The sequence below is a fragment of the Mytilus californianus genome, unplaced genomic scaffold (assembly GCF_021869535.1).
Source record: "Mytilus californianus isolate M0D057914Y unplaced genomic scaffold, xbMytCali1.0.p SCAF_2, whole genome shotgun sequence".
Taxonomy (NCBI): Eukaryota; Metazoa; Mollusca; class Bivalvia; order Mytilida; family Mytilidae; genus Mytilus; species Mytilus californianus.
In genome coordinates, this window is record NW_026262668.1 from 105,517,449 (window position 1) to 105,544,131 (window position 26,683).

At 32.9% G+C, this 26,683-nt stretch overlaps 1 protein-coding gene and 1 long non-coding RNA gene across 2 annotated transcripts in view; one reads left to right on the forward strand and one right to left on the reverse strand.

The window, feature by feature from the left end:
• LOC127728540 (gem-associated protein 2-like) overlaps positions 1 to 20,247 on the forward strand; it is a 33,187-nt gene extending 12,940 nt beyond the window's left edge. Inside the window, exons 5-8 of the mRNA XM_052235988.1 lie at positions 11,250 to 11,408; positions 14,139 to 14,207; positions 17,567 to 17,677; positions 19,977 to 20,247. Of these exons, the coding sequence (XP_052091948.1) occupies positions 11,250 to 11,408; positions 14,139 to 14,207; positions 17,567 to 17,677; positions 19,977 to 20,075 (438 nt within the window). The 3' untranslated portion in view covers positions 20,076 to 20,247. The remainder of the gene's footprint in view (positions 1 to 11,249; positions 11,409 to 14,138; positions 14,208 to 17,566; positions 17,678 to 19,976) is intronic.
• LOC127728560 (uncharacterized) overlaps positions 1 to 26,683 on the reverse strand; it is a 173,566-nt gene that overhangs the window by 54,518 nt on the left and 92,365 nt on the right. The window lies entirely within an intron of this gene.

Below are 26,683 nucleotides of genomic sequence, written 5' to 3' on the forward strand. Positions count from 1 at the left end.
TCCGTTGTCTGGCGTCCGTCGTCTGCTAACTTTTACAAAAATCCTCTCCTCTGAAACTACTGGGCCAAATTTAACCAAACTTGGCCACAATCATAACTAGGGTATCTAGTTTAAAAAATGTGTCTGATGACCCCGCCTGCCAACCAACATGGCCGACATGTCTAAAAATAGAATATAGGGGTAAAATGCAGTTTTTGGCTTATGAAACTAAAGCATTTAGAGCAAATCTGAACAGGTAAAAATGTTCATCAGGTTAAGATCTATCTGCACTGAAATTTTCAGACGAATCAGAAAACCAGTTGTTGGGTTGCTGCCCCTGAATTGGAAATTTTTAGGAAATTTTGCAGTTTTTGGTTATTATCTTAATCATTATTATAGATAGTGATAAACTGTAAACAGCAATAATGTTCAGCAAAGTACGATCTACAAGTAAGTCAATATGACCAAAATTGTCAATTGTCCCCTTAAGGAGTTATTGACCTTTATAGTCAATTTTTCGTAAAGTTTTGTAATCTTTTACAAAAATCTTCTCCACTTAATTTACTGGGCCAAATAGAATTAAACTTAACCACAATTTTCAATAGTGTATCTTGATTGAAAAATGTATCCAATGACCCGTCTACAACCAACATGGCCGCCATGGATAAAAAAAGAACATAGGGGTTTACTATAGAAGTCTATTGGAAAATTGTAAAAAAACAATTTCAAAAGGTCACAACTTGAAAACTAATTTAAATAATGATAAGGGGTCTTCAGTAACTATTGTAAGACTACCATGGGGTGACCTGCTTTTATTTTAACTACTGGGCCAAATTGGGCAGATTGGAAGAAGACTGCTGAAAAGTGGGTACAATATACATGTTTGTGTAATCAACTCGTACAGTTTTCAACCCTAATCATACTGATCCCTGAAACTCTTCAGAAAGAATGCCCAGATGATGAAGCTGTGCACCTACTATTATTGATTTTTATGCCCCAACCGCTAGGCGAAGGGGGTATTAAAGGGAAACTCCGCAAAAAAATGAAAAATTGATATTTTGTTCTTTAAGCATAAAAAACCACATGTTCATGAATAAAAAACTTTTATTCTCTACGTAAAGAGATCAAAATCGATTTTTGAAATTCACTATCAGTTCTCGACATATCGCCATCTTGTCGGCATGTTCGATCTAAAAAGTCACGTGATATCTATAAACCACAAAGAACAAAATGAATCGGGGATTTACCGACCGTGTGTTAAAAACTCCCATCATCAATTGGGGATTATCGTAGACGGTTATTCAGTGTCAAAATGTCTTGTCAAGTGTACGGTTGTTCTGTCAGACAAGGTTATGACAAAAGTCTACATAGTTTTCCCAATCCCACAAAAAAGAAAGAATTGTATCAGACATGGTTGTACAACCTTAAACTAACAGCAAATAGTTGCATCTATAGCAAGCACAAGTTGGTGTGTGAAGACCATTTTGAACAATATTGTTTCGAGGGAGATTCGATGCTAATTATCCTTTTTTAATAACAACATAACCTAGCAGTTCTGATAGCTATAGTTATCAAATCCTTATATGATAAGATCTCGTTGAATAAAAAAAATATAGATTTGATGAGGAAGAACAGTTTCAATTATAAAAAAGACAAATGCAGTGTTCTTGTAACAATCACTGATTTACAGAAGATTCATTAGTATGCCTCTTTTATATAAAGTGCATTGATTTGTATAAAGAATAGTTCCGTATTTAGACAAGATAATTTTTCAATTAATAAAGTTATACGATATAAAATAACATTTTTTTAATTATGATATTTAATGGCTATTGACAAGGAGCAATGTTAGGAAGAGGTTTTAGCTGGGACATAATATGTTGATATAGTATGATATTCCCAGGTTATAGATATGTAAATATGTAAATATCGGACATCTCAATTTTTTTATTAAAAGTGTTTTTTTTTTACTAATCTTTAAATTATATCAAATTGATACGGGATCAATTCGAAACGGTCACTTATAAAGACACTTAGCTTAACAGTTAAATGTGTGACTCTATCTGGTGTGTTCGGTGAATAATTTATAGGGTTTTTTTTCTTTTTAAATTTTATTTACGTTATCTTATTATATATATATTTTGGCTTCCTCCCGAATTGATAATAGTTATGTCAGAATTATTGATAGATGTCGTGTCAGAGCGACACATTCAGTTAGGTATTAGATACACGTCCTGGGTATTCCAGTGACATCCTGTCAACAAAAAATTCGTATTACACAGTTATACAATACAGGTTCATGCATGGCCTCTTTATTGAGGTACCCGGTGTGCACAGGTAACATTTATTGAACCATATATTTGTGTCTAACGTTGTTTATCTTGTGTGTGTTTGAAATTATAATTTCACCTTTTAATGAATGATGTTCTGATAATAATATTATCCTCTATTTTTTGCTGATAATAAGTTTGAAAAAAAATTAAAAACATGACCTTTGAACATTTTTGGGAAATGAATATTGTTTTGTCATGATTCTGGACCATATTTTTGAAGAAAAAAAATTCTTCACGCAAATACAAGCTTTTGTCGATTGGCAAACATGCAGATATATAAAGTAATGCAGCACTTATAGTCACTATCAATATTAATTCATTGAAGATAAGAGAGCCTCTTCTATGTCTAATGTCCCTATCTTTATAAGGAGAAGGATGACAGGGGAAAAAGGAGCGGAGATACAGTGGCATAGTGAAAAAAAAATAACCGAATAGAGAACAATATAGAGAATGATTGACGAAAAGCGAAATAGTTATTGTTATAAATTCCCATTTGTTATATCGTAGTGTCACGGTGTTACTTTGTTAAATTTATTTAGTTTGTTAATGATTGTGTAAATAAGAATAAATCTGTATAAAATCTTCATACCATTTGATTGCCTATAGGCGTTTGATTATTGTTACATTTAAGATATATATATATATTTAGAACCTTTCATACATCTTAAAGTAAAAGATGTGTGTCTGAGTTAAACGACACAAGAACCCTGTAATACTAGTACGAGAGTATAGGATGTAAAAATTCCTACTCAATATGGTTGTATTGGAAATCTTTTCATACAGATTGACAACTCATGGTCCGACATGCATGTAATATTTGCCACATGACGCTCATAGTTCTTTCTACCATCATCATCTTATTCATTAAATATTGCTGTAAACATCGATGGTTAACACCCAAACATAATAGGAGAACAAGCGGTCGATGTCTATAGATCATTGTTAAGTCCGTTTACTAACTGTTCAGAGTCAGACATGTCAATAGTTCATTCTTGGAACCTTCATATACCACATCTGACGATGGGAACTCTTTCTGATAGTGTTGACAACATAAGCTTGTTTATCTGTACAAGTGGTTGCATGGCCTCTCCTGCCCCAACAAACAAATACGCTACTAGTCTGCTATCTCTGGAGCTCATCCTCAATGGGGCTTATACGTCAGGAAACTTACAAGGTGTAATACCACCATTGATTTTCCCCTATTAGTCTTTGTTAAATTTGCACTTTTCAAAAAATTGTGCAGAATTTATCTTTGTTTCAAATAAAGAAATACTTGGCATGAGTAAAGTTTGATCCTGTCCAGTACTATAGAAAAAATTTCACATAACATTTCATTGCATATAAGAAAATAACCATCACTGGAAGTTAACCAATCAAATTTTCCCCCTTTTTTAACCTGTATACAAGCTTTAGTAACCATGTAACCTCAAGTTTCCAAAATATTCTATAGAAACCCCAAATAAAAAAATAATGGTGCTTTGAAATACCCAAGATATATGTTTATGACCCAGAAATGTTTTACTGCAATGAAATGTAGGATCAATTACCTACAACTGTCAAGTTCAAGGGAATATTTTTTTTCGACCTATTTTCGTATGCAACCGGATGTGACGTACTATGATTTGGTGGTATTACACCTAAAGAAGACTTTTTTGTTAAATAAACTGAATGTGACTTTTTTCCTTTGTTATACTGGTTATTTCAAGCATTCCTGTCAAGTTTTGTCATAATCAGTTCAATAGTTTGAGAAAAATCTAGTATAATGTAAGACGACATCTGCAGCGATTCGAGCAAAATTTCTTCGAAAAATCCAAACCAAGCCGCATCATGATAGAATATAGTGTGGACCAATAAATGATCAAATATTTATCTCATCTGCCTACAAACAGTTGAATATGATACAAAAGATGACTTTAGGATGATAAATACTACCAATGGACCTCTTTGTCTTCCTTATAAGGTCTCTTTTGATCCATTTATACCTCTCATTTCCTCAAAATTTCTACTTTATAGGCCAATAAATAAAAATTTTGGGGTAACTTTCACTCATTTATGGTAGAAATGTTGTAATAAATGATTAATTGAAGTATTCAAGCTGAATGAACTATCCGTATAAAAGTTTACTGTCTCCAAGGAGGTTTCAATAAGTCCTTACGTAAAACTTAAATTTACGCCGCGTTCCAGAGAGGGACATAAAAAGCTTCTCTTTTGGTGAATAATTTGTTGTTACTGCTTTAAAAATAATTTCATTTACTTAAAACTATATATTTATTAAAGTATTTCTTAGGAAAAAATTTCTAGTATAGCAGAATATAAGAAAAAAGGAGAAAAAGCTCCCCAAAACTCTAAGTATGGCTTATTCTGTCAACTAATATTCATGGTAAAGTCCTATTTCAAGGAAATTTTCTCATAAAATGTGTTTTGGAGACTCAATCCACTCAGAATATTTCATTATTAGTAATATTTCACTTAAATAGCAAGAAATTTTAACACATGAGAGTACTCACAAGGTCAAAGGTGCATGTACAGCTTCCTATATTAGGTGTAATACCACCATTGATTTTCCCCTATTAGTCTTTGTTAAATTTGCACTTTTCAAAAAATTGTGCAGAATTTATCTTTGTTTCAAATAAAGAAATACTTGGCATGAGTAAAGTTTGATCCTGTCCAGTACTATAGAAAAAATTTCACATAACATTTCATTGCATATAAGAAAATAACCATCACTGGAAGTTAACCAATCAAATTTTCCCCCTTTTTTAACCTGTATACAAGCTTTAGTAACCATGTAACCTCAAGTTTCCAAAATATTCTATAGAAACCCCAAATAAAAAAATAATGGTGCTTTGAAATACCCAAGATATATGTTTATGACCCAGAAATGTTTTACTGCAATGAAATGTAGGATCAATTACCTACAACTGTCAAGTTCAAGGGAATATTTTTTTTCGACCTATTTTCGTATGCAACCGGATGTGACGTACTATGATTTGGTGGTATTACACCTACAAGTATACTAGTAAAGATTGTTTCAAGAACAACGAGGTTGGGACGAACTGTTCTAAAATCGTCAATATCAGTAATACATTACTAAGATATGCCTTTAATTACAACAACTGTATTACTAATTTGGATTAATGACGGCTATCCTAAAAAAAAATCCTCAAACAAATTAATGTATTAGCTTAGATTTATAATGTATGTATATTCATTAATGAAATAAACGATAATTGGTATTCTTTTCACAAATAATTTGTCTAAGTGATTGTCAAATGAATTTAATTATGTAAGAATGAAATGTTAATAAGAAAATTAAAAAAAATCATGCATGTTGTACTGTTGTATTTTTTCAATTAAAAACTTTAAAATTGCGATAGTTTTACGATTGTTAGCATTTAAACATCGCCAGATTTAAATACAAGTTAAAGAATTCCGGTAAAGTAAATTAATCAGATGTGCAATGATTATTAATTTGGAAATGTAACATTTAATTTTTAAGATTAAAAGTACTATTCTTTTAACTTCATATCTTAACTTTATGCTAATTGCATAGAACGTAACCGAAAATTGTTCCATTTTAATATTGTAACACTTCCGGAATTAAAAAGTTGAATGTTAATTTTCAATTAATTTATACAATTTAATTATTGTTTCTCTATTGTCATCGGGTATTTCTTCTGGGTATATTAAACACGCTATACTCTTTCTGTTAATCCATTCAAAATGACAATATTCACACCTGTGTACGCCTGAGGCTAAATTGCTGCAAGGTAAAGTTCAAACATATTCTCCTCAAATCGAGAAATAAACAATGACTTTACAAAATAATATACACACTCTGTTCACAAATATTTTGCATTGAAATGGTTATCAAAGTTATAACGGTAAATAAAACTTAAAATATTTTCAGTTCAATATCAGTAAAAATGTTCTATAGATATTTTATGAAAAAATCTCAATAATTTATGAAATTAATTCGAAATTATTTATATTTAGATAACTTCATATAGGAAGTTTTATTCAATCAATACAAAACGGTACACACATATTCATTTTCTTTCATTCTTATATTGTGGTTATTAACTACGACCAACGGTCATCTGTGCGCTTTTAATTATGTAAAATTCTGATAAGCAAGTAAGACTTTAACAGATTTTATTTTTTCCCATGATTCAACAAATCGGGTTAAAACGTCACAACCCAGTGACGTAGGTCAACCAAAAAAGTTACAAATACTTGATTTTCTCCGTTATTAGAAAGAATATAAATTTAAAACTTTGTGAATGTGTTTTTTATGTTAAGATGAACATATTTAGATGATAAGTAAAAAATCGCGGACTTTCCCATTAAGTGTTACCCTTGTCAATCTGTCCGTCAGTCTGTCAGTCTGTACGAATGTCCCAAAATTGGTTTCCATTTCCTTACTCTAGTTTGCCTCTACAACCAAATGTTATGAAACTTATACACAATGCTTATTACCATAAAATACAGATCAAGTTCAAATTTGGGTGGCATCACTTTTTCAGTTCTCTAGTTATGTCCCTTTTTGTCGAGCCTGTGACTTTTGTCGCAGAAAGCTCGACATAGGGATAGTGATCCGGCGGCGGCGTTAGCTCACTTCTTAAAAGCTTTATATTTTAGAAGGTGGAAGACCTGGATGCTTCGTACTTTGTATATAGATGCCTCATGTTACGAAGTTTCCGTCAGTCACATGTCCAATGTCCTTGACCTCATTTTCATGGTTCAGTGACTACTTGAAAAAAAAGTTCAGATTTTTTGGAATGTTAAATTCTCTCTTATTATAAGTAATAGGATAACTATATTTGGTATGTGCATACCTTGCAAGGTCCTCATGCCCGTCAGACAGTTTTCACTTGACCTCGACCTCATTTCATGGATCAGTGAACAAGGTTAAGTTTTCGTGGTCAAGTCCATATCTGAGATACTATAAGCAATAGGTCTACTATATTTGGTGTATGTAATGATAGTAAGGTGTACATGTCCAACTGGCAGGTGTCATCTGACCTTGACCTCATTTTCATGGTTCAGTGGTCATAGTTTAGTTTTTGTGTTTTGGTCTGTTTTTCTAATACTGTATGCTATAGGTCAACTGTATTTGGTGTATGGAAATATTTAAGATGTACATGTCAGTCTGGCATGTTTTATTTGACCTTGACCTCATTTTCATGGTTCATTACTAAATGTTAAGTTTTTGTGTTTTGGTCTGTTTTCCTAATACTGTATGCAGTAGGTCAACTATATTTGGTGTATGGAAATATTTTACGATGTTCATGTCAGTCTGGCAAGTTTTATTGGACCTTGACCTCATTTTCACGGTTCATTACTCAATGTTAAGTTTTTGTGTTTTGGTCTGTTTTTCTAATACTGTATGCAGTAGGTCAACTATATTTGGTGTATGGGAATATTTTACGATGTACATGTCAGTCTGGCATGTTTTATTTGACCTTGACCTCATTTTCATGGTTCATTACTCAATGTTAAGTTTTTGTGTTTTGGTCTGTTTTCCTAATACTGTATGCAGTAGGTCAACTATATATTGTGTATGGAAATATTTAATGATGTACATGTCAGTCTGGCAGGTTTTATTTGACCTTGACCTCATTTTCATGGTTCATTGCTTATGTTAAGTTTTTGTGTTTTGCAGTCTGTTTTTCTTACACTTTAAGCAATAGGTCAACTATATTTGGTGTATGGAATGATTGTAAGGTGTATTTGTCTGTCTGGCAGGTATCATCTGACCTTCACCTCATTTTCATGGTTGATTGGTCAATGTTCAGTTTTCCTGGTTAACTTTTTTTCTTAGATACCTTAAGCAATAGGTCAACTATATTTGGAATGATTTTAATGTGTGCATGTCTGTCTGGCAGGGTTCAAATGACCTTTACTTTATTTTCATGGTTCATTGGTCAATATAGAATTTCCATGGTTTGGTCTGTTTCTTTTATACTATAAGCAATAGGTCATCTATGTTCTGTGTATGGAGGGATTGTATTAAAGGTGTACATGTATTTCCGGCTTGGTTTATCTGACCTTGACCTCATTTTCTTGGATCATAAATGTTAATGTGATACTTGTAGTAAAACTTTATATGTAGGACTATCAACATAAAATCAATGGTCAGTATAGTAGGCGAGACATTTCAGCGTGTGCACTCTTGTTAACGTTATATGCAATTGGGGGCATCATCTGTGTCCCATGGACACAAACTCCTTTTATTTCCATTTATTTTGAGGAATGTTTTCCAATTTTTCCAGCAAAATTTACAAAAGATAGTACCAGCTTTGTGTTATGAACTCCACCTACAGTCACGGTGTTTATCTCAGATCCGTGAAACTTGTTGGGCACCTGCTATTATGGAATTGTTGGAGGAATTTTTTTCATTATTTAGTTATTTTCTAACAAAATTGACAAAAGATGGTACCAGTTTTATGTAATCAACTCTACATTTTTCAACCCAGATCCGTAAAACCTCATAGACAGATTGCCAACCTGTTGAAGTATACACCTTGTATTATATAATTGTATGGGGAATTTTTTCTGTTATTTTGCAAAATTTACTAAACATACAAAAGATGATACCTTTTTTGTGTAATCTACTCCTACAGTTTTCAACCAAGATCCCCGAAACTTCACAAACCGATTGCCCTCATGTTGAAGTTGTGCACCTCGTAATATGGAATAGTTTGAGGAATTTTTTTCTCTTTTATTCTGCAACAATTTACAAAAGATGATGTCAGTTTTGTGTAATCTACTCCTGCTACAGTTTTCAACCCAGAACCTTTGACACTTCACAGAATGATTGCACATGAGTAGCGTTGATTGATTTACTGGTTGTTTTTATTACTAGATTTAAACTGTAAGAAAGAGAGAACAAAATGTTTTGTTTTCGAAAAATTTTCACATACCGTATAGCGGGTTATTTTTGCGGGTGTTAAATTTTGCGATTTACAGGCAACAAAGTACAAAAATGTATATGCAAAATTTTGGCAGTTTTTATTTTGGTGGATTCTTAAATCCCAATTAAATATTTTGGCGGATACTGAAATTGTTGCAGATAAAAACTTGTTAAAATTGAGAAGCAAGTGTCTATTGTTATGGTTAATTAATTTTTTTATCAGAATGACGTCTTATATAATTTATTGATTATATTCTGATACAGTTAATCAATAGAATACTGGTAACTTGGATATTTGTCACAGGTATACACTCTTCTTTAAATTTTACGGTTGTTTAGTTACGAAATTGACCTTTGATGTACTTACAAATTAGGTTATAAAATTATCAAGAGTACCTTACACTCGTAATCTATTTGACACTAATTGATAAAGATAAACACACCTGACAGTCATTTTATAAAACACATGTATGTACAATGCCCTTTGGCATTTATGTTGATAAAATTAACCTATACTGTTATTGATCTGCCGACCGGAAAAAATAGATCCTTTACAAAACGCTTTAGCTGTAAGAATTACAGAACGTATGCATAAATTTTCACGTAAATTATTTTCGCGATTTTCATTTATCCGCCAAAATAAGCGAAAAATAAACACCCCGCGAAAATAACCCGCTATACGGTAATTGTCATAGAGTCAACCATATTAATTAATGATATGCATACCAGAAAAAAAGTTGTCCCGGAAATGGAGTTTGGGATGGCTATGAGTGATATATGTTTAGTATGTTAATGCTTGTCTCGATTCGGTTGACTCGAAATTTTGAATGAGTCGAAGTTTTCCCATTGTTCCAAACTTTGTTACATATAAATATATGTATTTCTACTCCTAATGAGTTGAAATTTGGGTTGACTTGAACCAAATTTACTGTCCCAAGGTTAACAAAATAATTCAATTTGCATTATTTAGCTCATTCTAATACACATATATCAAAACTACACCTCTGGGATTTAAATGGATTGAAGAGTTCATCTGACAATATACATGTAATTAAATTTCAGGTCAATGACCACTTTATTGATTCATGAATGTTTACCTTAGATTATCTTTGATCACCATGATAAATAATTAGTGATATATTGTTATACTTTATGAAACAGTATTTAAAATTAAAAAAAAAATTAACTGTAATCATACATTAATGAGCTTGGTTGTGCATAAAGTAGAGATTAAGACTTAGTGGTCAACTCAAAACTATCAATCGGCGTCTTTAATCTTTTTGTATTTTCTCTTGCAGAAAAGTTTGAAATAAAAGAAAATGAAAAGAAATCTAAATTTCTAAAATCTCTTATATATGCGAGAATGAAAAAAAAAAAGAGGCGAAGGATACCAAAGGGACATTCAAACTTAAAAGTCAAAAATAAACTGACAACGCCATGACTAAAAAAGAAAGAAGACAAACAGACAAACAACATTCACAAAATACAACATAGAAAACCAAAGACTGAGCAACACAAACCCCACCAAAAACTTGGGGTGATCTCAGGTATTCCAGAAGGGTAAGCAGATCCTGCTCCACATGAGGCACCCATTGTGTTTCTCATGTTAGTACAAACAGGTGATAAGTCTAGGTCTAAATGAACAATTTGACCACTTTAAATCACGCTTAGGTCGATTGAAAATTACTTTCACGGCTAAAAACCACAGGAAAAATTTGTCACTGTACAAAGAAATAAAAAAAAAGACTATTACATACAGATACATCAATCTCAGACCAGAATATCTATGCCCTAACCATATTTATCTAGATTTATGTTAGCCTTACCAAGCTAAGCAAGAGTTGTGTCCTTTGGTCTGTCAAACTTCCCATATTCCTTTGAGTGGAACTACGGGTATCTCGAAATATTTCTCTGGTATGGCAACTTAGAGATAACAAGAGTCGACTGTATTTACAAGTTCATTTATACACATTTATTTGTATATAAAAACAGATCATTCAATTTAAAAATAATTTTTGCAGCCATTAGCAAATGATGTTGAAGGTTGGTGTCGTCTTTGTTTTGGACGTTTACAACCACCAGGATCTGTTCCACATGAGATAAAAGAAAATGAAAGTGATAATTGTACAGACAGACAAGGGACTTTACCTTTGCTTAGTATAATGATGGCCATGGATCAGGTAAATGATATTGTCTAGATAATTGTACAGATTAAAAAGGGACATAACTCAGTATAATGATGGCCATGGATCAGGAAAATGTTATTGTCTGGATAATTGTACAGATGAAAAAGGGACATAACTTAGTATAATGATAGCCATAAATCAGGTTAATGTTATTGTCTAGATAATTGTCATTATTGAACAGATGAAAAAGGGACATAAATTAGTATAGTGATAGCCATGAACCCATAATTGTCATCTTCAATATAATTGTACTGATGAACATGTAATTAGGTCTTTCCACTTTTCTGTGGAAAGACCTATTGGTTTTCTTCTTCCGCCACTTTTTTCTAACGGTGCTTTTTTGTTTTGCAAGATGTCGCTTAGATTTTTTGTGTATGATATCGAACAGTTATTGCGATTTTGAAACTGACCCTGTTTAGCCGAATACTTTTTATTGTAAGAGTTATCTCCCCAAACACTGTTTTTCTTGTCTACGCATCTCCTTCGCAACCTTAAAAGTCTATGACAAATTTATGTCTCCAATTTGTTCGTTATATCCTCAGGATCTTAAGAATAATTTTGACCGAAGCGGTCCAGAAACTCCATATGAGAGTTATTTCCCCTTCTGTATTTAAAATAAGTGAAATGTAATTGTAATTGGTAAACCATAAGTGATAGGGACCTAGGGTCTTTTGATTTGAGGTCCTTGGTCCAAAAAAAAGAAAATAGGGTCAAGGTCAAGGTCATTTTTAAATTTGGATTTTGGCTTATTTTCACCTCTTTTCAAACACGATATAAGATATCGACAACATATTTTTACTTAATTGTTAGTTGCGACATGTCGTAACACATACATATCGGTTTAAAGGGTACGCTTACATCAAATTAGAGTTTTCTCCCCTCTTTTATTTAAAAATATGCATATGGTGATATAACTCATGAACCAAATGTAATTAAGATCTAGGGTCTTTTGATTTTAGGTCCTTGGTTGATGACCTTGAAATTGAGCTCAAGGTCATAGGTTAAATTGACGTTCTAGATTTTGACCTTTGCTTTTACCTCATATGTATACATGATAAATCCATGGGACTTTTTGCATTAGGTTTCAAGTCATTTAACCTTAGAAAAGCCAACCGGAAGTGACCTTGTGTAAACCGGAAGTAGCTTTTTTTTGTACTTAATTAATGTAAAAGTTTATAGAACTAGATATTTTTAATGTAAAAGTTTATAGAACCAGATATTTTTGGTATCAGTGTCAATTAAACGTTTGAATAATACCGGAAGTAACATTTTTCAAACCGGAAGTAACAAATTATCTCCCTTATTTAAAAAATATTGTATAGAAACCATATATTTTTGGAATCAGCGTACAATAAGCTATCATTTGAAGCTGGAAATGACATTTTAAAACGAATTTTACTATTTTCATATTAAAATACCTTTTTTTTTGTGGAAAGACCTTCAATTGTTCTCTGAACAATTGGTTTTTAATTTTACTCGTATTTGTTCAATGGGCTCTAAAGTTAATTTTTAATAACGACAATCAGGAGTAAAGAAAGTAAAGTTACCTAAACATTATCCAAGTTGTAAATATGTATCCACTTTAATAGCATTAACATGATTCCAATGATTAAAAACACAATTTATCAGTCACATTTTGTTTCTTTTTGGAGGAATAAAATTATCTCAGCACACATGGGAATGTCATCACCACAAAATTATAAGTGGTAGCTGTTGTATTCCTTACTCCATCATGCCTGGGTCATTCAAACAGAAAGTATGCTTCAATGCTCTAAAATTTAACCATTGTCATGGTGATGGATCAAAATAAAAAATTAATTGATCAACTAGTCAGTCATAAACATATACACTGTTCATTAAGATGTTTGACGTTTGTACAGAAATGGAAGTTATTTTGTCAAGAAATATGTTGCATTGCAGAAGAGTTCAGTCAAGAGCTTGCATATATTGCAAGCTTTTGAAGACCTGAAAAACATTGAAACCATTTAAATTACAAATTGTATGTCACTATTTAAGTATTGTTACAATAGTCTAGGAAATTTTAACCCAACCTTGAGAATTGAAAGGTCAATATATTAATTCCATTTATATAATGAATATAGGGGATGCTCTATCTAGCGGCATGCCATTTACTGTATCTAAATTTAGGACACAGTATTGTCAATCCATGACCAAACTGATCCATGGACAATAAACTCTTGGTCTACTATTAGATTTTATCGACAATCACGTACTGGTGCAATTTGTGGTTATTGTGAAAACTTGACGAAACTTTACATTTGTATTGCTTCATGAAAAAAGTCCGGGGCAACAGAACAGAAACTTGAGAGCATAAGACATCTACCAGGATATACAAAATATGGATGATCTAGCTGTGCTATCTTCTGAAATATATCAGAACTTATTTACAGCACTGCTCACAATGGGATAGCATGTATTTATCTCACTTTCAACTATGGTCTACATAACAAAATCAGTAAGGGTTGTTCCATAAAAACATACATTGGACCCAGGGAAGGCACTTCCAAATTTCAACTATGGATGGTTGTCATTTATGTTTTTGCATAATGGAAATGTAAGTGAAATTTTAATTTGCCTCCATAGGTGGTTACCCCATTTTTAAAGTGCCTTCCCTGGGTACCATGTATGTTTTAATGGAACAGCCATAAGTTCGTATAGTAGATTTACTGGGGTATTTGTAATGTTTTTATTTTTCTTTTCAAGCCTGCTGTTATTAAAGTATTAGAATATCACATTAACTGGTTTGAGGCTACAGGATTTTCTGACAAACAGGTAAATGATGTTCAATTCATGAATTATAACATAAAATTTAGTTCCTGACTTTACCCCAAGGATTGAATGAGGTTAAGAATTAGTCACCAGAACTTTTCCTCTCCTGCAGTAAAACAGATGCTCGGGTGTTGTGATTGTCTGTGTTGGATGTATAATTACATAGCAATTTCTAGTTATAATGGGGGAATTAAATCGAATGCTGTGCATAGGGAAAATGACACACTCTTTGCATGTTAAAGGACCCACGCAACAAATGTTTGAAGGGTCCGTGGAGGGCTTGTTGTAAGCCAGGTTTCTGCCCTTGTCCAACATACTCTAGTCAACCCACCTTGCAGAGCATATTTATTGGATTTATTGTTAAGTTCGACTCGTCCTGATATGCATGAAAAATATGCCACTGGACTTTAAGCAAACAAAAAACAATCATTGGTTAAATTCCATTTCAGTTCAGGTGGTCAGTTATTATATTCATGTTCACTTGTTTAAATACTGGTTTGAAGAAATGCACATATAACAGTGCAATTTTACTGGAATCTTTAAGAGAGTAGACTTGGAAGGAAGATAACTCTCAAATTCAGTATAGTGTTTGTAATAGGCAGTGTCATCAATGCTTTTTAAGCATTTCTGTGAAACAGAATTGAAATAATCTGTTTTACTTCAAAGCATAGGATGTGTTTAAAAATGGTTGGCACAAACATACACACATAGGCCTATTTCCTTTATAAGAGACCAATACACAAGTCTTTATTTTATATCAGATGTATCACTACTATCTCCCAAAAGTTTTCAAAATGGAACAAAAAGAATGGAAGCTTACAAACTTTTTATACCCCCGCCGTAGCTGAGGGGGCATTAAGTTTAACCTTAGTCCGTACGAATGTACGTACGTCCCAAAATTGGTTTCTGTTCTCTAACTTTAGTTTGCCTCAATCAAATATAATATAACTTATACACAATGCTTATTACCACAAAACACAGATCAAGTTTGAATTTTGGTGGCATCACTTTTACCGTCCTAGAGTTTTACCCCTTTACCAATGGAAAAATTGCTGAATTTTTCGATTCCATTCTCTAACTTTAGTTTGCCTCAACCAAATGTTATGAAACTTATACACAATGCTTATTACCACAAAACACAGATCAATTTTGAAATGTGGTGGCGTCACTTTTACGGGTTTAGAGTTATGGCCCTTTACAAATGGAAAAAATGCTAAAATATTTGTTTCTGTTCTCTAACTTTAGTTTGCCTCAACCAAATGTTATGAAACTTATGCGCAATGCTAATTACCACAAAACACAGATCAAGTTCGAATTTTGGTGGCGTTTCTTTTAATGTTCTAGAGTTATGCCCCTTTACAAATGGATAAATTGCTGAATTTTTCGTTTCCGTTCTCTAACTTAAGTTTGCCTCAACTAAATGTTATGAAACTTCTATACAATGCTTATTACCACAAACCTCAAACCAAGTACAAAATATTGGGTAGCGTCACTTTTACAGTTCTTGAGTTATGTCCCTTTATAACGTTATATGCAAGCGGGGGCATCATCTGTGTCCCATGGACACATTCCCCATTTATTTGACTTTAAGATTCCACAGTTTCCAATTTAAATGAATGCAAGAAGGTTTCTATTCATATGATGAAGACATAATCTTTTAATCAGTTTAATTGAGGTCTTGAGCTGGCATGTCAGTATCTGCTAGTAGTCTGTTGTTATTTATGTATTATTGTCATTTTGTTTATTTTCTTTTGTTTCCTATTCTGACATCGGACTCAGACTTCACTTATACTGAGTTTTACTGTGCGTGCTGTTGTGCGTTTGTTTATTCTACATTGGCTAGAGGTATAGGAGGATGGTTGAGATTTCAAAAAACATGTTTAACCCTCTGCATTTTTGCGCCTGTCCCAAGTCAGGAGCCTCTGGCCTTTGTTACTCTTGTATCATTTTTATACGCCCGTTTACGGGACGTATTATGGTATACCCTTGTCCGTCTGTCCGTCTGTCCGTCCGTCCGTCTGTCCGTCTGTCCGTCCGTCCGTCTGTCCGTCCGTCGTCAACATGTCGGACATTAACTCAAAAACGCTTTAACCAATTTGCATAAAACTTTCGTGAATTGTTTATATCTATTGACGTGAGCTCCCTTTTGTTTTTTATAAATTTTAGATTTTACGTTTCCGAGTTATGGGGTTTTATTCATTAAAAAAAGGGGGGTTTTCCAATTTTCGGACAATAACTCAAGAATGCTTTCACCAACTTGCAAGAAATTGTGGTGAATTGTTTATATCTATTGACATGAGCTCCCTTTTAATTTTTATATATTTTAGATTTTACGTTTCCGAGTTACAGGGTTTTATTCATAAAAAAAGGGGGATTTTCCAGTTTTCCGACAAAAAATCAAAAATGCTATCAGCAGTTCGTATGGAACTTTGGTGAATTGTTAATATCTATTGATGTAAGCTCCGTTTAGAATTTTATAAATCTTACATTTCTGAGTTATGGGGTTTTATTCATTAAAAAAGGGGGGATTTTCCAGTTTTCGGACAATAACTCAAAAATGCTGTCAGCAATTCTCATGAAACTTAAGTGAATTGTTTATATCTATTGATGTAAGCTCCCTTTACATTTTCATAAATTTCTAATATGACATTGAGAATTAATTGAACTTTATTTGTTAACAGTCTGACAACAGATTTACTAAGTATTGCACAATAGCAAGAAATCTTTAATTGAATATAAATTCAATTCACATAACCAATTTCAAGTTCTTTGACTACGTTTATTCAGAAACCTATAATATGTCAAATATTTAATACAATCCAAATTCAGACCTGTATCAAGCTTGAATATTGTGTCCATTTTGCCCCAACTGTTCAGGGTTGGACCTCTGCGGGCGTATCCAGCTGCTCTCAGCGAAGCAGTTTATTAATTTTAGTTTCCTGTGTATAATTTGGAGTTTAGTATGATGTCCATTATCACTGAACTTTTATACATATTTGTTTAGGGGCCAGCTGAAGGATGCCTTCGGGTGTGGGAGTTTCTCGCTGCATTGAAGACCCATTGGTGGCCTTCGGCTGTTGTCTGCTCTATGGTCGGGTTGTTGTCTCTTTGACACATTCCCCATTTCCATTCTCAATTTTATTCTCTTTTCTAAAATATGTTCTTCTCCCCTCCCCTTCCCCCCATAAAAAATTAAAATAGATGATAATAATGTTGACCTCTGGATGTTGTTGTTTGTATAATTGGGTTGCTCCGAGTCTCTTTTTATTCAGTATGGATGGGTAAGTGTTTGATGATTTTTAAGTGCAATATGAAATAGTTATTAATATTTTAAATGCAAATAATTTCCTTTGTAATTTCAGGGAAGTTGGTTTTATTCTTTGTTAGTTTGTTTGGAGAAACCACTTTCTCCAGAAGCTTGTTCAACCCTAAGAACTCTAGCCAGGTCTTGTTCCAATCTTAGAGCTTCACTTGTAAGTAGTAATTTTGTATAAATGGAAGATGGAGAGAAAAATACCTGAACACACACACAATACAATTTTTATATAGTCTCGATTTAAAATTTAAATATTCTAAGAAACAATAAACATGTAATCAGACAATCAGTCTTTTGAGATAATTGTTGGAGAGATTTTATTTATTCTTTGTAATGCATGTAGTATAAATTTTCAAAATCACATGTCAACCATTTTTAGTTCACCTGACCCAGTTGTCCAGTTGAACTATTGTCATCACTTCCTGAATATGCCTGTTATATTTGTAACTGGACATTAAACAACCATTAACAATCATCTTCCTAAACCTTTTTAAATTTTGCGAAATCTACACTTTAATCAAAGAAAAACACTTGATCATATAAGATTCAGACATTCTATTTTTATTTTTGAACATTTATATGTATAAATATAAAAAAAACAAGCCTGATTTATGACAAAACAATTAACGAAATACAAATATGACAGACAGCAACAAAAGACAACAACTGAATTACATGTTCCTGACTTGGACAGGCACAAATAGTGTGTGGCAGGGTTTAGAATGTTTGTGAGTGCTAAAACCTTACCCTACCCTGGGAAAATTGTGTAATAGCACGACATAAGAACAAAATGTAAAAATCAATTGGAAATGGCTCGACTCATCAGATCGTCATGTTGCACAAAGAATTTAAGTAAATTTGTCCATGGAATCTTGTGTCTTGCCTTGGATTTCTGCTATCAGTGTGAAAGAGTAATGTTGACTGTAAGAAGTGAGTCCATTTATCAGTAAAAAACAGAATGAAAATTTTAAAAAACCTCTTTCTTTTGATGCTATTTCTTGATCTTGAAGATAAGTTTCTGTCAAAGTTTCATAACTATCCATGAGGAATTACAAATTTATCATGCCAAAAACAATGTAACCTCAGACTGTCTGTAAATGTTAACTGCAAAAAACTAAGTCCATCTTTCAGTAAAATACAGAAAAATGAAAAAAAAAACATTTTCAAAATTTTGCTTCAGACATTATCTCTTAATCAAAATAAAGTTTCTGCCAAAGTTTCATAAAATTCTTTGAAGGTTTGACAAAGAAACTGATGTGTAATGAACTCTAAAAACAGTCCTTTAATCAGAAAAATTCGGAAAATAGAAAAACTATATGTTCATTATTTTGCTCTGGAAAATATCTTTTAATCATAAAAAAAGCTGCTGTCCAATTTATGTAAAATTCCCTGAGGGTTTGACAAATTATTGATGGTAGAAAAACTTTTACCTTAGATTGTATCTAAATGTAACCTGTAAAAAAAACCAAAGTCCATGAACATTTATCAGTAAAATACGGAAAAATGGAAATACCGGTATATATTTTCATTATTTTGCTCTGAATACTGTGTTTTGTTCATGAAAAAGCTTCTGTCTAATTGTCATAAAATTCCATGAGGTTTGACAAAGTTATTTATGTCTAAAAAAAACTTTAACCACAGATGGAACCTAAGTGTTGACACCATTGACGACAAAGGAATCTAGGTTTGATATGTCTCGCTCTCGCGACATAAAATGTTGCTGATTTTTTTGTTGGGGAATTTGGTGTTGATGGCAGATCTTTGGTTATTTCCGTTTATTTTATTCACAACTTTTATAGACCGGATGATATCAAGATTAACATATTGTATAGACACTTGTCAATTGGTGGAGACTGTATGTTGCCCTCTATAGTTTTTTGGTTATTTTTGCTGTTGGGTTCATGACTCATATAGCTCTTTTTATTCATACTTCGTGTACTCCTATCAAAAAGACTATACCATTAGCGTGTTCTACTGGTCACAACTGATATTATGTACCAATAATGCTTCTGATATTTTCAAAACTTTGTTTTATGATATTGATGGATGAATAGTTGGCAACAGTTACAGATAACAATGTAAAAAATGATAAAAAAGAAATGAATTTGATACAACTATTTATGAGGTCAATATAATTGTATTGAACCACTACAGTATCACCATTTACCATCATATAGCAAAAAAAAATTTTATGAATAATTATTTTGTTTTAATTATATATAAAAGTACTGTAAATTCAGAAATTATTGCGTGCATTTATTATTACGATTTTGTCATTTTAGACTAAAATGCGATTTTAATTTTTGCGATATTGAGAAAAATTCTGTTTGATTTATATAAAAAATTTCAAAGTGCGAGTTTAAATTATTGTGATTATAACCCTTTCGCATTTTTCGCAATAATAAAAACATCGCAATAATTTCTGAATTTACAGTATACAATTTATTTCTTTGTAGGAAAATTCCGATGATCCACGACTAGCACCATTAAACTTATTTATATGCATAGTGGCTAGATATTTTGACCAAATTGACTTAGCTGATTCAGGAACCTGAAGAATTCTTTTAATGCTGTACAGAAATTTGCAACAAATGATTGTACGTTTGTACCAGGTTTAAGCTGTCTGATGGAAAAATTACAGAAAGTTGATAGTCATATAAACTGTGGTATTTCTTCGTCACAGGAGAATAAATAAATGATTTATCTAATAAAGAATATCATGAACTAGATGTGAATATTTCCTCAACACCAGCCCTCATAATTGATTAAAAACTAGAAATATATACTGTAAATTCGGAAATTTTTGCGTGCATTTATTATTGCGATTTATGAAGAATTGACAATAATGCGAGATTAATTATTGCGATTTCAGGAAAATCTGCATACAGAGGCATATATCAGATATCAGAATGCGAATTTGAATTATTGCGATACTATCCCAGTCGCACTATTCGCATTAATAAAAACCTCGCAATAATTTCTGAATTTACAGTAATTATAAATTTTGGTTTGCTTATACTTTTTAAATACAAGAGCTTTACTGGAAAGGTTCATTTTCACCAACAAAAAAAAAATTTTTGTTGGGTCCCAACAAATCATTATCACTTAAGGAATTGAGGTGTAATGAGAAGGAGCTAAAACTCATAATATGATTTTATACATCTTATTAAACCATAAAAGAGATGAGATTATGTAAAAGATCAGTTGTTGCTTTTAAACTGGGTTTTCTGAAAAGTCCAGTTATTAATTTGGTTAAGTACGGTTGGCGGATTCCAACAGTTTCCTTGCAATAACTTATGAACCATTCTTCAACTAATGCATTTCATATTTTAATATGTTGTTACTGATGGCAAAATTGAGGTCAAGTTTGATATTGATGATTCCGTCCGTCCGTCAGACTTATTCTTGTCATTGCAACTCCTCTGAAACCCCACAACAGAATTTCATGAAACTTTGTAGATAATGAGGACATACTATGGAGATGTGCATATCAGCAGGAAATTAAAATTCAATTGTTTTTCTAGGAGTAATTCCCCTACTGCAACAGTTTGTCATTGCAACTTCTCTGAAACCACACACCAGAATTTTATGAAACTTTGTAGATAATTAGGACATACTATTTAGATGTGCATATGGACAGGAAATTATGATTTTTTCTAGGAGCAATGCCCCTTTGATTTAAGAACGTTGGCCTTAATATATTACTGCAACAGTTTGTTAGTGCAACTCTTCTGAAACCATACAACAGATTTTCATGAAACATTGTAGTTATTTAGGACATAATATGTAGATGTGCATATACACAAGAAATTTTTATCAGTTGACTTTAAACTTCGAACTTAGACATCTGGTTGGATTTTGTTTGCCCAGTGACAATGTGGGGGTATGGGGTATGTGAGTGTGCTCACAAAAGTTCTTTAATTGTCCTTAATATATTGGGATATAACACCTTATGTTGTTTCTGTGCAAAAACTTATGAAACTTTCAACAAATGCTTTTCAAATTTTAATATATTGTTACTGATGACAACATGGAGGTCATTTTCAAGTTGATGATTTTCACTTTTACTGTTCAGGAGTTATTATCCTTGATAGATTTGAAAATAGGCACAGAATGTGGCAGGTCAAAACAAGCCTGACACTGTCTTCAAAATACAGAACTACCAGTTTGCTGTCAATTTGACAGCTCTTTTCTTGTTACATTTCTCAGATCCAATTTGTGGCTATTATGCTGTGACCAAAACTAATAAGATCAATCATATCATGGGATAAGTTATTGGCTGTACCTGTTTCCAGGGGTTACTATCCGTAATAAAATACTAGTGTGCATCAAAGATCAATAATACTAGTAATTCACAAAAAAATTACAAACAGGAAAATGTTTAAATCAGAACAAAAGAACAGTTATAGGATGTCAACAAGCCAGCAACTCAACAAAAAAGAAACCAACTGACATCTTCGGGTCTACATAGTCTTCAAAAATGGACATATGCTTACACATGTACCAAACATTAGGCTCTAAAAAAATCCTGACTACTAGGGGTATACATAGTCTCCAACATTGGACAAGTGCTTATACATGTGCCTCACATCAAGCTCTAAAGATCCAAGACTCTGTACTAGGGGTCTACATAGTCTTCATTAATGGACATGTGCTTACACATGTACCAAACCTTAGGCTCTAAAGAATCCAGACTGTACTAGGGGTATACATAGTCTCCAACATTGGACATGTGCTTATACATGTACCACACATCAAGCTCTAAAGATCCAAGACTCTGTACTAGAGGTCTACAGTCTTCAACAATGGACAAGTGCTTACACATGTACCACACATCAAGCTCTAAAGATCCCAGATTCTACTAGGGGTATACATAGTCTACAACATTGGACAAGTGTTTATACATGTACCACACATTAAGCTTTAAAGATCCCAGACTCTGTACTAGGGTATACATAGTCTAAAACATTGGACAAGTGTTTATACATGTACCACACATCAAGCTTTAAAGATCCCAGACTCTGTACTAGGGTATACATAGTCTACAACATTGGACAAGTGTTTATACATGTACCACACATCATGCTTTAAAGATCCCAGTCTCTGTACTAGGGTATACTTAGTCTACAACATTGGACATGTGCTTTTACATGTACCACACATCAAGCTATAAATATGCAAGACCCTGTACTAGGAGTATACAAAGTCTCCAACATTGGACATGTGCTTATACATGTACCACACATCAAGCTCTAAAGATCCCAAGACTGTACTAGGGGTATACAATACTAGTAGTCTCCAACATTGGACATGTGCCTATACATGTACTACACATCAAGCTTTAAAGATCCAAGACTGTACTAAGGGTATACATAATCTCCAACATTGGACAAGTGCATATACATGTACCACACATCACGCTTTAAAGATCCAAGACTCTGTACTAGGGGTATACATAGTCTCCAACATTAGACATGTGCTTATACATGTACCACACATCAAGCTCTAGGGATCCAAGACTCTGAACTAGGGGTCTACAGTCTTCAACAATGGACAAGTGCTTACACATGTACCACACATCAAGCTCTAAAGATCCCAGACTCTACTAGGGATATTCATAGTCTCCAACATTGGACAAGTGTTTATACAGGTACCACACATCAAGCTTAAAGATCCAAGACTCTGTACTTGGGGTATACATAGTCTACAACATGGGACATGTGCTTATACATGTACCACACATCAAGCTTTAAAGATCCAAGACTCTGTACTAGGGGTATACATAGTCTCCAACATTGGACAAGTGTTTATACATGTACCACACATCAAATTCTAAAGAACCAAGACTCTTTACTAGGAGTCTTCAGTCTTCAACAATGGACATGTACTACACACCAAGCTCTAAATTGTCCTGATTCTTTTGTAGGGGTCAACATAGTCTACAAGAATGGACAAGTGTTTATACATGTACCACACATCAAGCTCTAAAGATCCCAGACTGGACTAGGGGTATACATAGTCTCCAACAATTGACAAGTGTTTATACATGTACCACACATCAAGCTCTATAGATTCCAGACTGTACTAGGGGTATACATATTCTCCAACAATGGACAAGTGCGTATACATGTACACCATATCAAGCCCTTAATATCCCAGACTTTACTAGGGGTTTACATGGTCTCCAACATTGGAGAAGTGCTTATACATTTACCACACATCAAGCTCTATAGATCCCAGAATCTTTACTGGAGGTATACATAGTCTCCAACAATGGACAAGTGCCTATACATGTACCACACATCAAGCTCTAAAGATCCCAGACTCTATACTAGGGGTTTACATGGTCTCCAACATTGGAGAAGTGCTTATACATGTACCGCACATCAAGCTCTCAAGATCTCAGACTGTGTACAAGTTGTAAATACATTTATCAGACATTACTGAAAATCTGTCATTACAACGACAAAAAAATTATATAAAAAGATAACCACTTTCCAGGTTGTTCAGTTGGGACAGGTTGATTGAACTATTTTTTAGAGTTTTAAAAGTCCCTTTTTAAGCTTGATCAGTGGAATTAAGGTAGTTTATTAGATTAATATATTTTACCAAAAATCAAACAGCCTGTTGGACCCCTTGAGGAAAAAAATGAAAACAACACGTTATAAATTTCATGCGTCCAAAGCACTTTTCTGGATTTACCTTCAACAGGAACACTCAAAGCCGAATATTTGAAATCCAAGGATGTATAAGGACTGAAAACGTTGAAGAGCTATAAACCAAAAAGGACCTTAAAAATAGCCAAATCCATCTAAGACCAACTTTGCTTGAGGGAGTTGAAACCTTAGTTTTTTTTATTAATTTCAAAATTGATAAACCGGCAATTTTAGAAAGTTTGTTATAAATCATGTCAGTACCAAAGTACTGACTACTACGCTGATGATACCCTCGGGGACTGTTAGTCCACAAGCAGAGGTATTGACTCAGTGCTGTAAAAAATGATAACAACACATTATAAATTTAATGTGTCCGAAGCGCTTTTCTGGATTTACCTTCATAAGGAACACTCAAAGCAGAATATTTGAGAAAATGCATTCAGGGGTCACATTCAATTTCTACACTATTGGTAAAGTTTGTATTTATAATGTGACATGTGATTACAGTTTTAACTTCCTATGCTTGTTTGTTCAAAAGATTTCACTGATTACTAGACAACTAGAAATACATTTTTAAATAAAATGCTCCGCAGGGCGCAGCTTGATACGACCGCAGAGGTCGAACCCTGAACAGTTGGGGCAAGTATGGACACAACATTCAAGCTTGATACAGCTCTGAATATGGATTGTTATTAAATATTTGACACAGCATAGGTTTCTGACACAGAAAGAATGTGGTCTAAGAACTTGAATTTTTTTTAATTTACCTATTATGGTCCAATGTCCAAAATCAAAATACATGGTTAGATTCAGCATATCAAAGAACCCCATATATTCAATTTTTGTTAAAATCAAACAAAATTTAATTTTGGACCCCAACTTCGACAAACTTGAAAACTGGGCCCATAATCAAAAATCTAAACACATGTTTAGATTCAGCATATCAAATAACCCCAAGAATTCAATTTTTGCTAAAATCAAACTAAGTTTAATTTTGGACCCTTTGGACCTTAATGTAGACCAATTTAAAAAACGGGACTTAAAATTAAAAATCTAAATACACGGTTAGATTTGGAATATCAAAGAACCCCAATAATTCAATTTTTGATGAAATCAAACAAAGTTTAATTTTGGACCCTTTTGACCTCAATATGAACCAATTTGATAGCGGGGCCCACAAATAAAAAATCTAAATTCATGGTTAGATTCAGCATATCAAAGAACCCCATATATTCAATTTTTGTTGAAAACAAACAAAGTTTAATTTTGGACCCCAACTTGGACAAACTTAAAAACTGGGCCCATAATCAAAAATCTAAACACATGTTTAGATTCAGCATATCAAAGAACCCCAAGAATTCAATTTTTGTTAAAATCAAACTAAGTTTAATTTTGGACCCTTTGGACCTCAATGTGGACAAAGTTGATAACGGGGCCCAAAAATCAAAAATCTAAATACATGGTTAGATTCAGCATATCAAAGAACCCCATATATTCAATTTTTGTTGAAATCAAACAAAGTTTAATTTTGGACCCCGATTTGGACCAACTTGAAAACTGGGCACATAATCAAAAATCTAAATACATGTTTAGATTCAGCATATCAAAGAACCCCAAAAATTCAATTTTTATTAAAATCAAACTAAGTTTAATTTTGGACCCTTTGGACCTTAATGTAGACCAATTTGAAAACGGAACCAAAAATTAAGAATCTAAATACACGGTTAGATTCGGCATATCAAAGAACCCCAATAATTCAATTTTTGATGAAATCAAACAAAGTTAAATTTTGGACCCTTTGGACCTCAATGTGGACCAATTTAAAAACGGGGCCCAAAATCCAAAAACTTAATACACGGTTAGATTCAGCATATTAAAGAACCCCAAGAATTCAAGAATAAAACCCCATTGAAATTGATCAAGAAATAAGCAATTTATACGAAGTATCTTCTTTTGCACAATACTGTGCAATTGAATATTTCTTGCTATTGCGCAATACTGTACAATTGACAATTTCTTGCTATTGCGCAATATTGTGCTATTGGATATTTCTTGCTATTGCGCAATACTGTTAAATTGAAGATTTCTTGCTATTGCGCAATACTGTGCAATTGAAGATTTCTTGCTATTGTGCAATACTGTGCAATTGAAAATTTCTTGCTATTGCACAATACTTATTATATAATAATTTACACATCCTGTTTGGTGTGTATCTCCTACCATATCATTATTATTTGCTTTTAAATATAAATCAGAAATAACCACCTTAAAATGGAAAATTTTAAAAGAAAAAAAAAAGGAAAAAAAGAAAAAAAAAAAAAAAAAAAATCCCCCCCCCCCCAAATTTTTTGAACCCCTTATGATTCATCACCCCCAAACTCAATCCCAGCCTTCCCTTTGTGGTATGGTACCTTGCAGTACAATTTCAGAGAGATCCATACACTTGAACACAAGTTATTGTCTGGAAACTAGAAAAAATGCTTATTTTTGGCCCCTTTTTGGCCCCC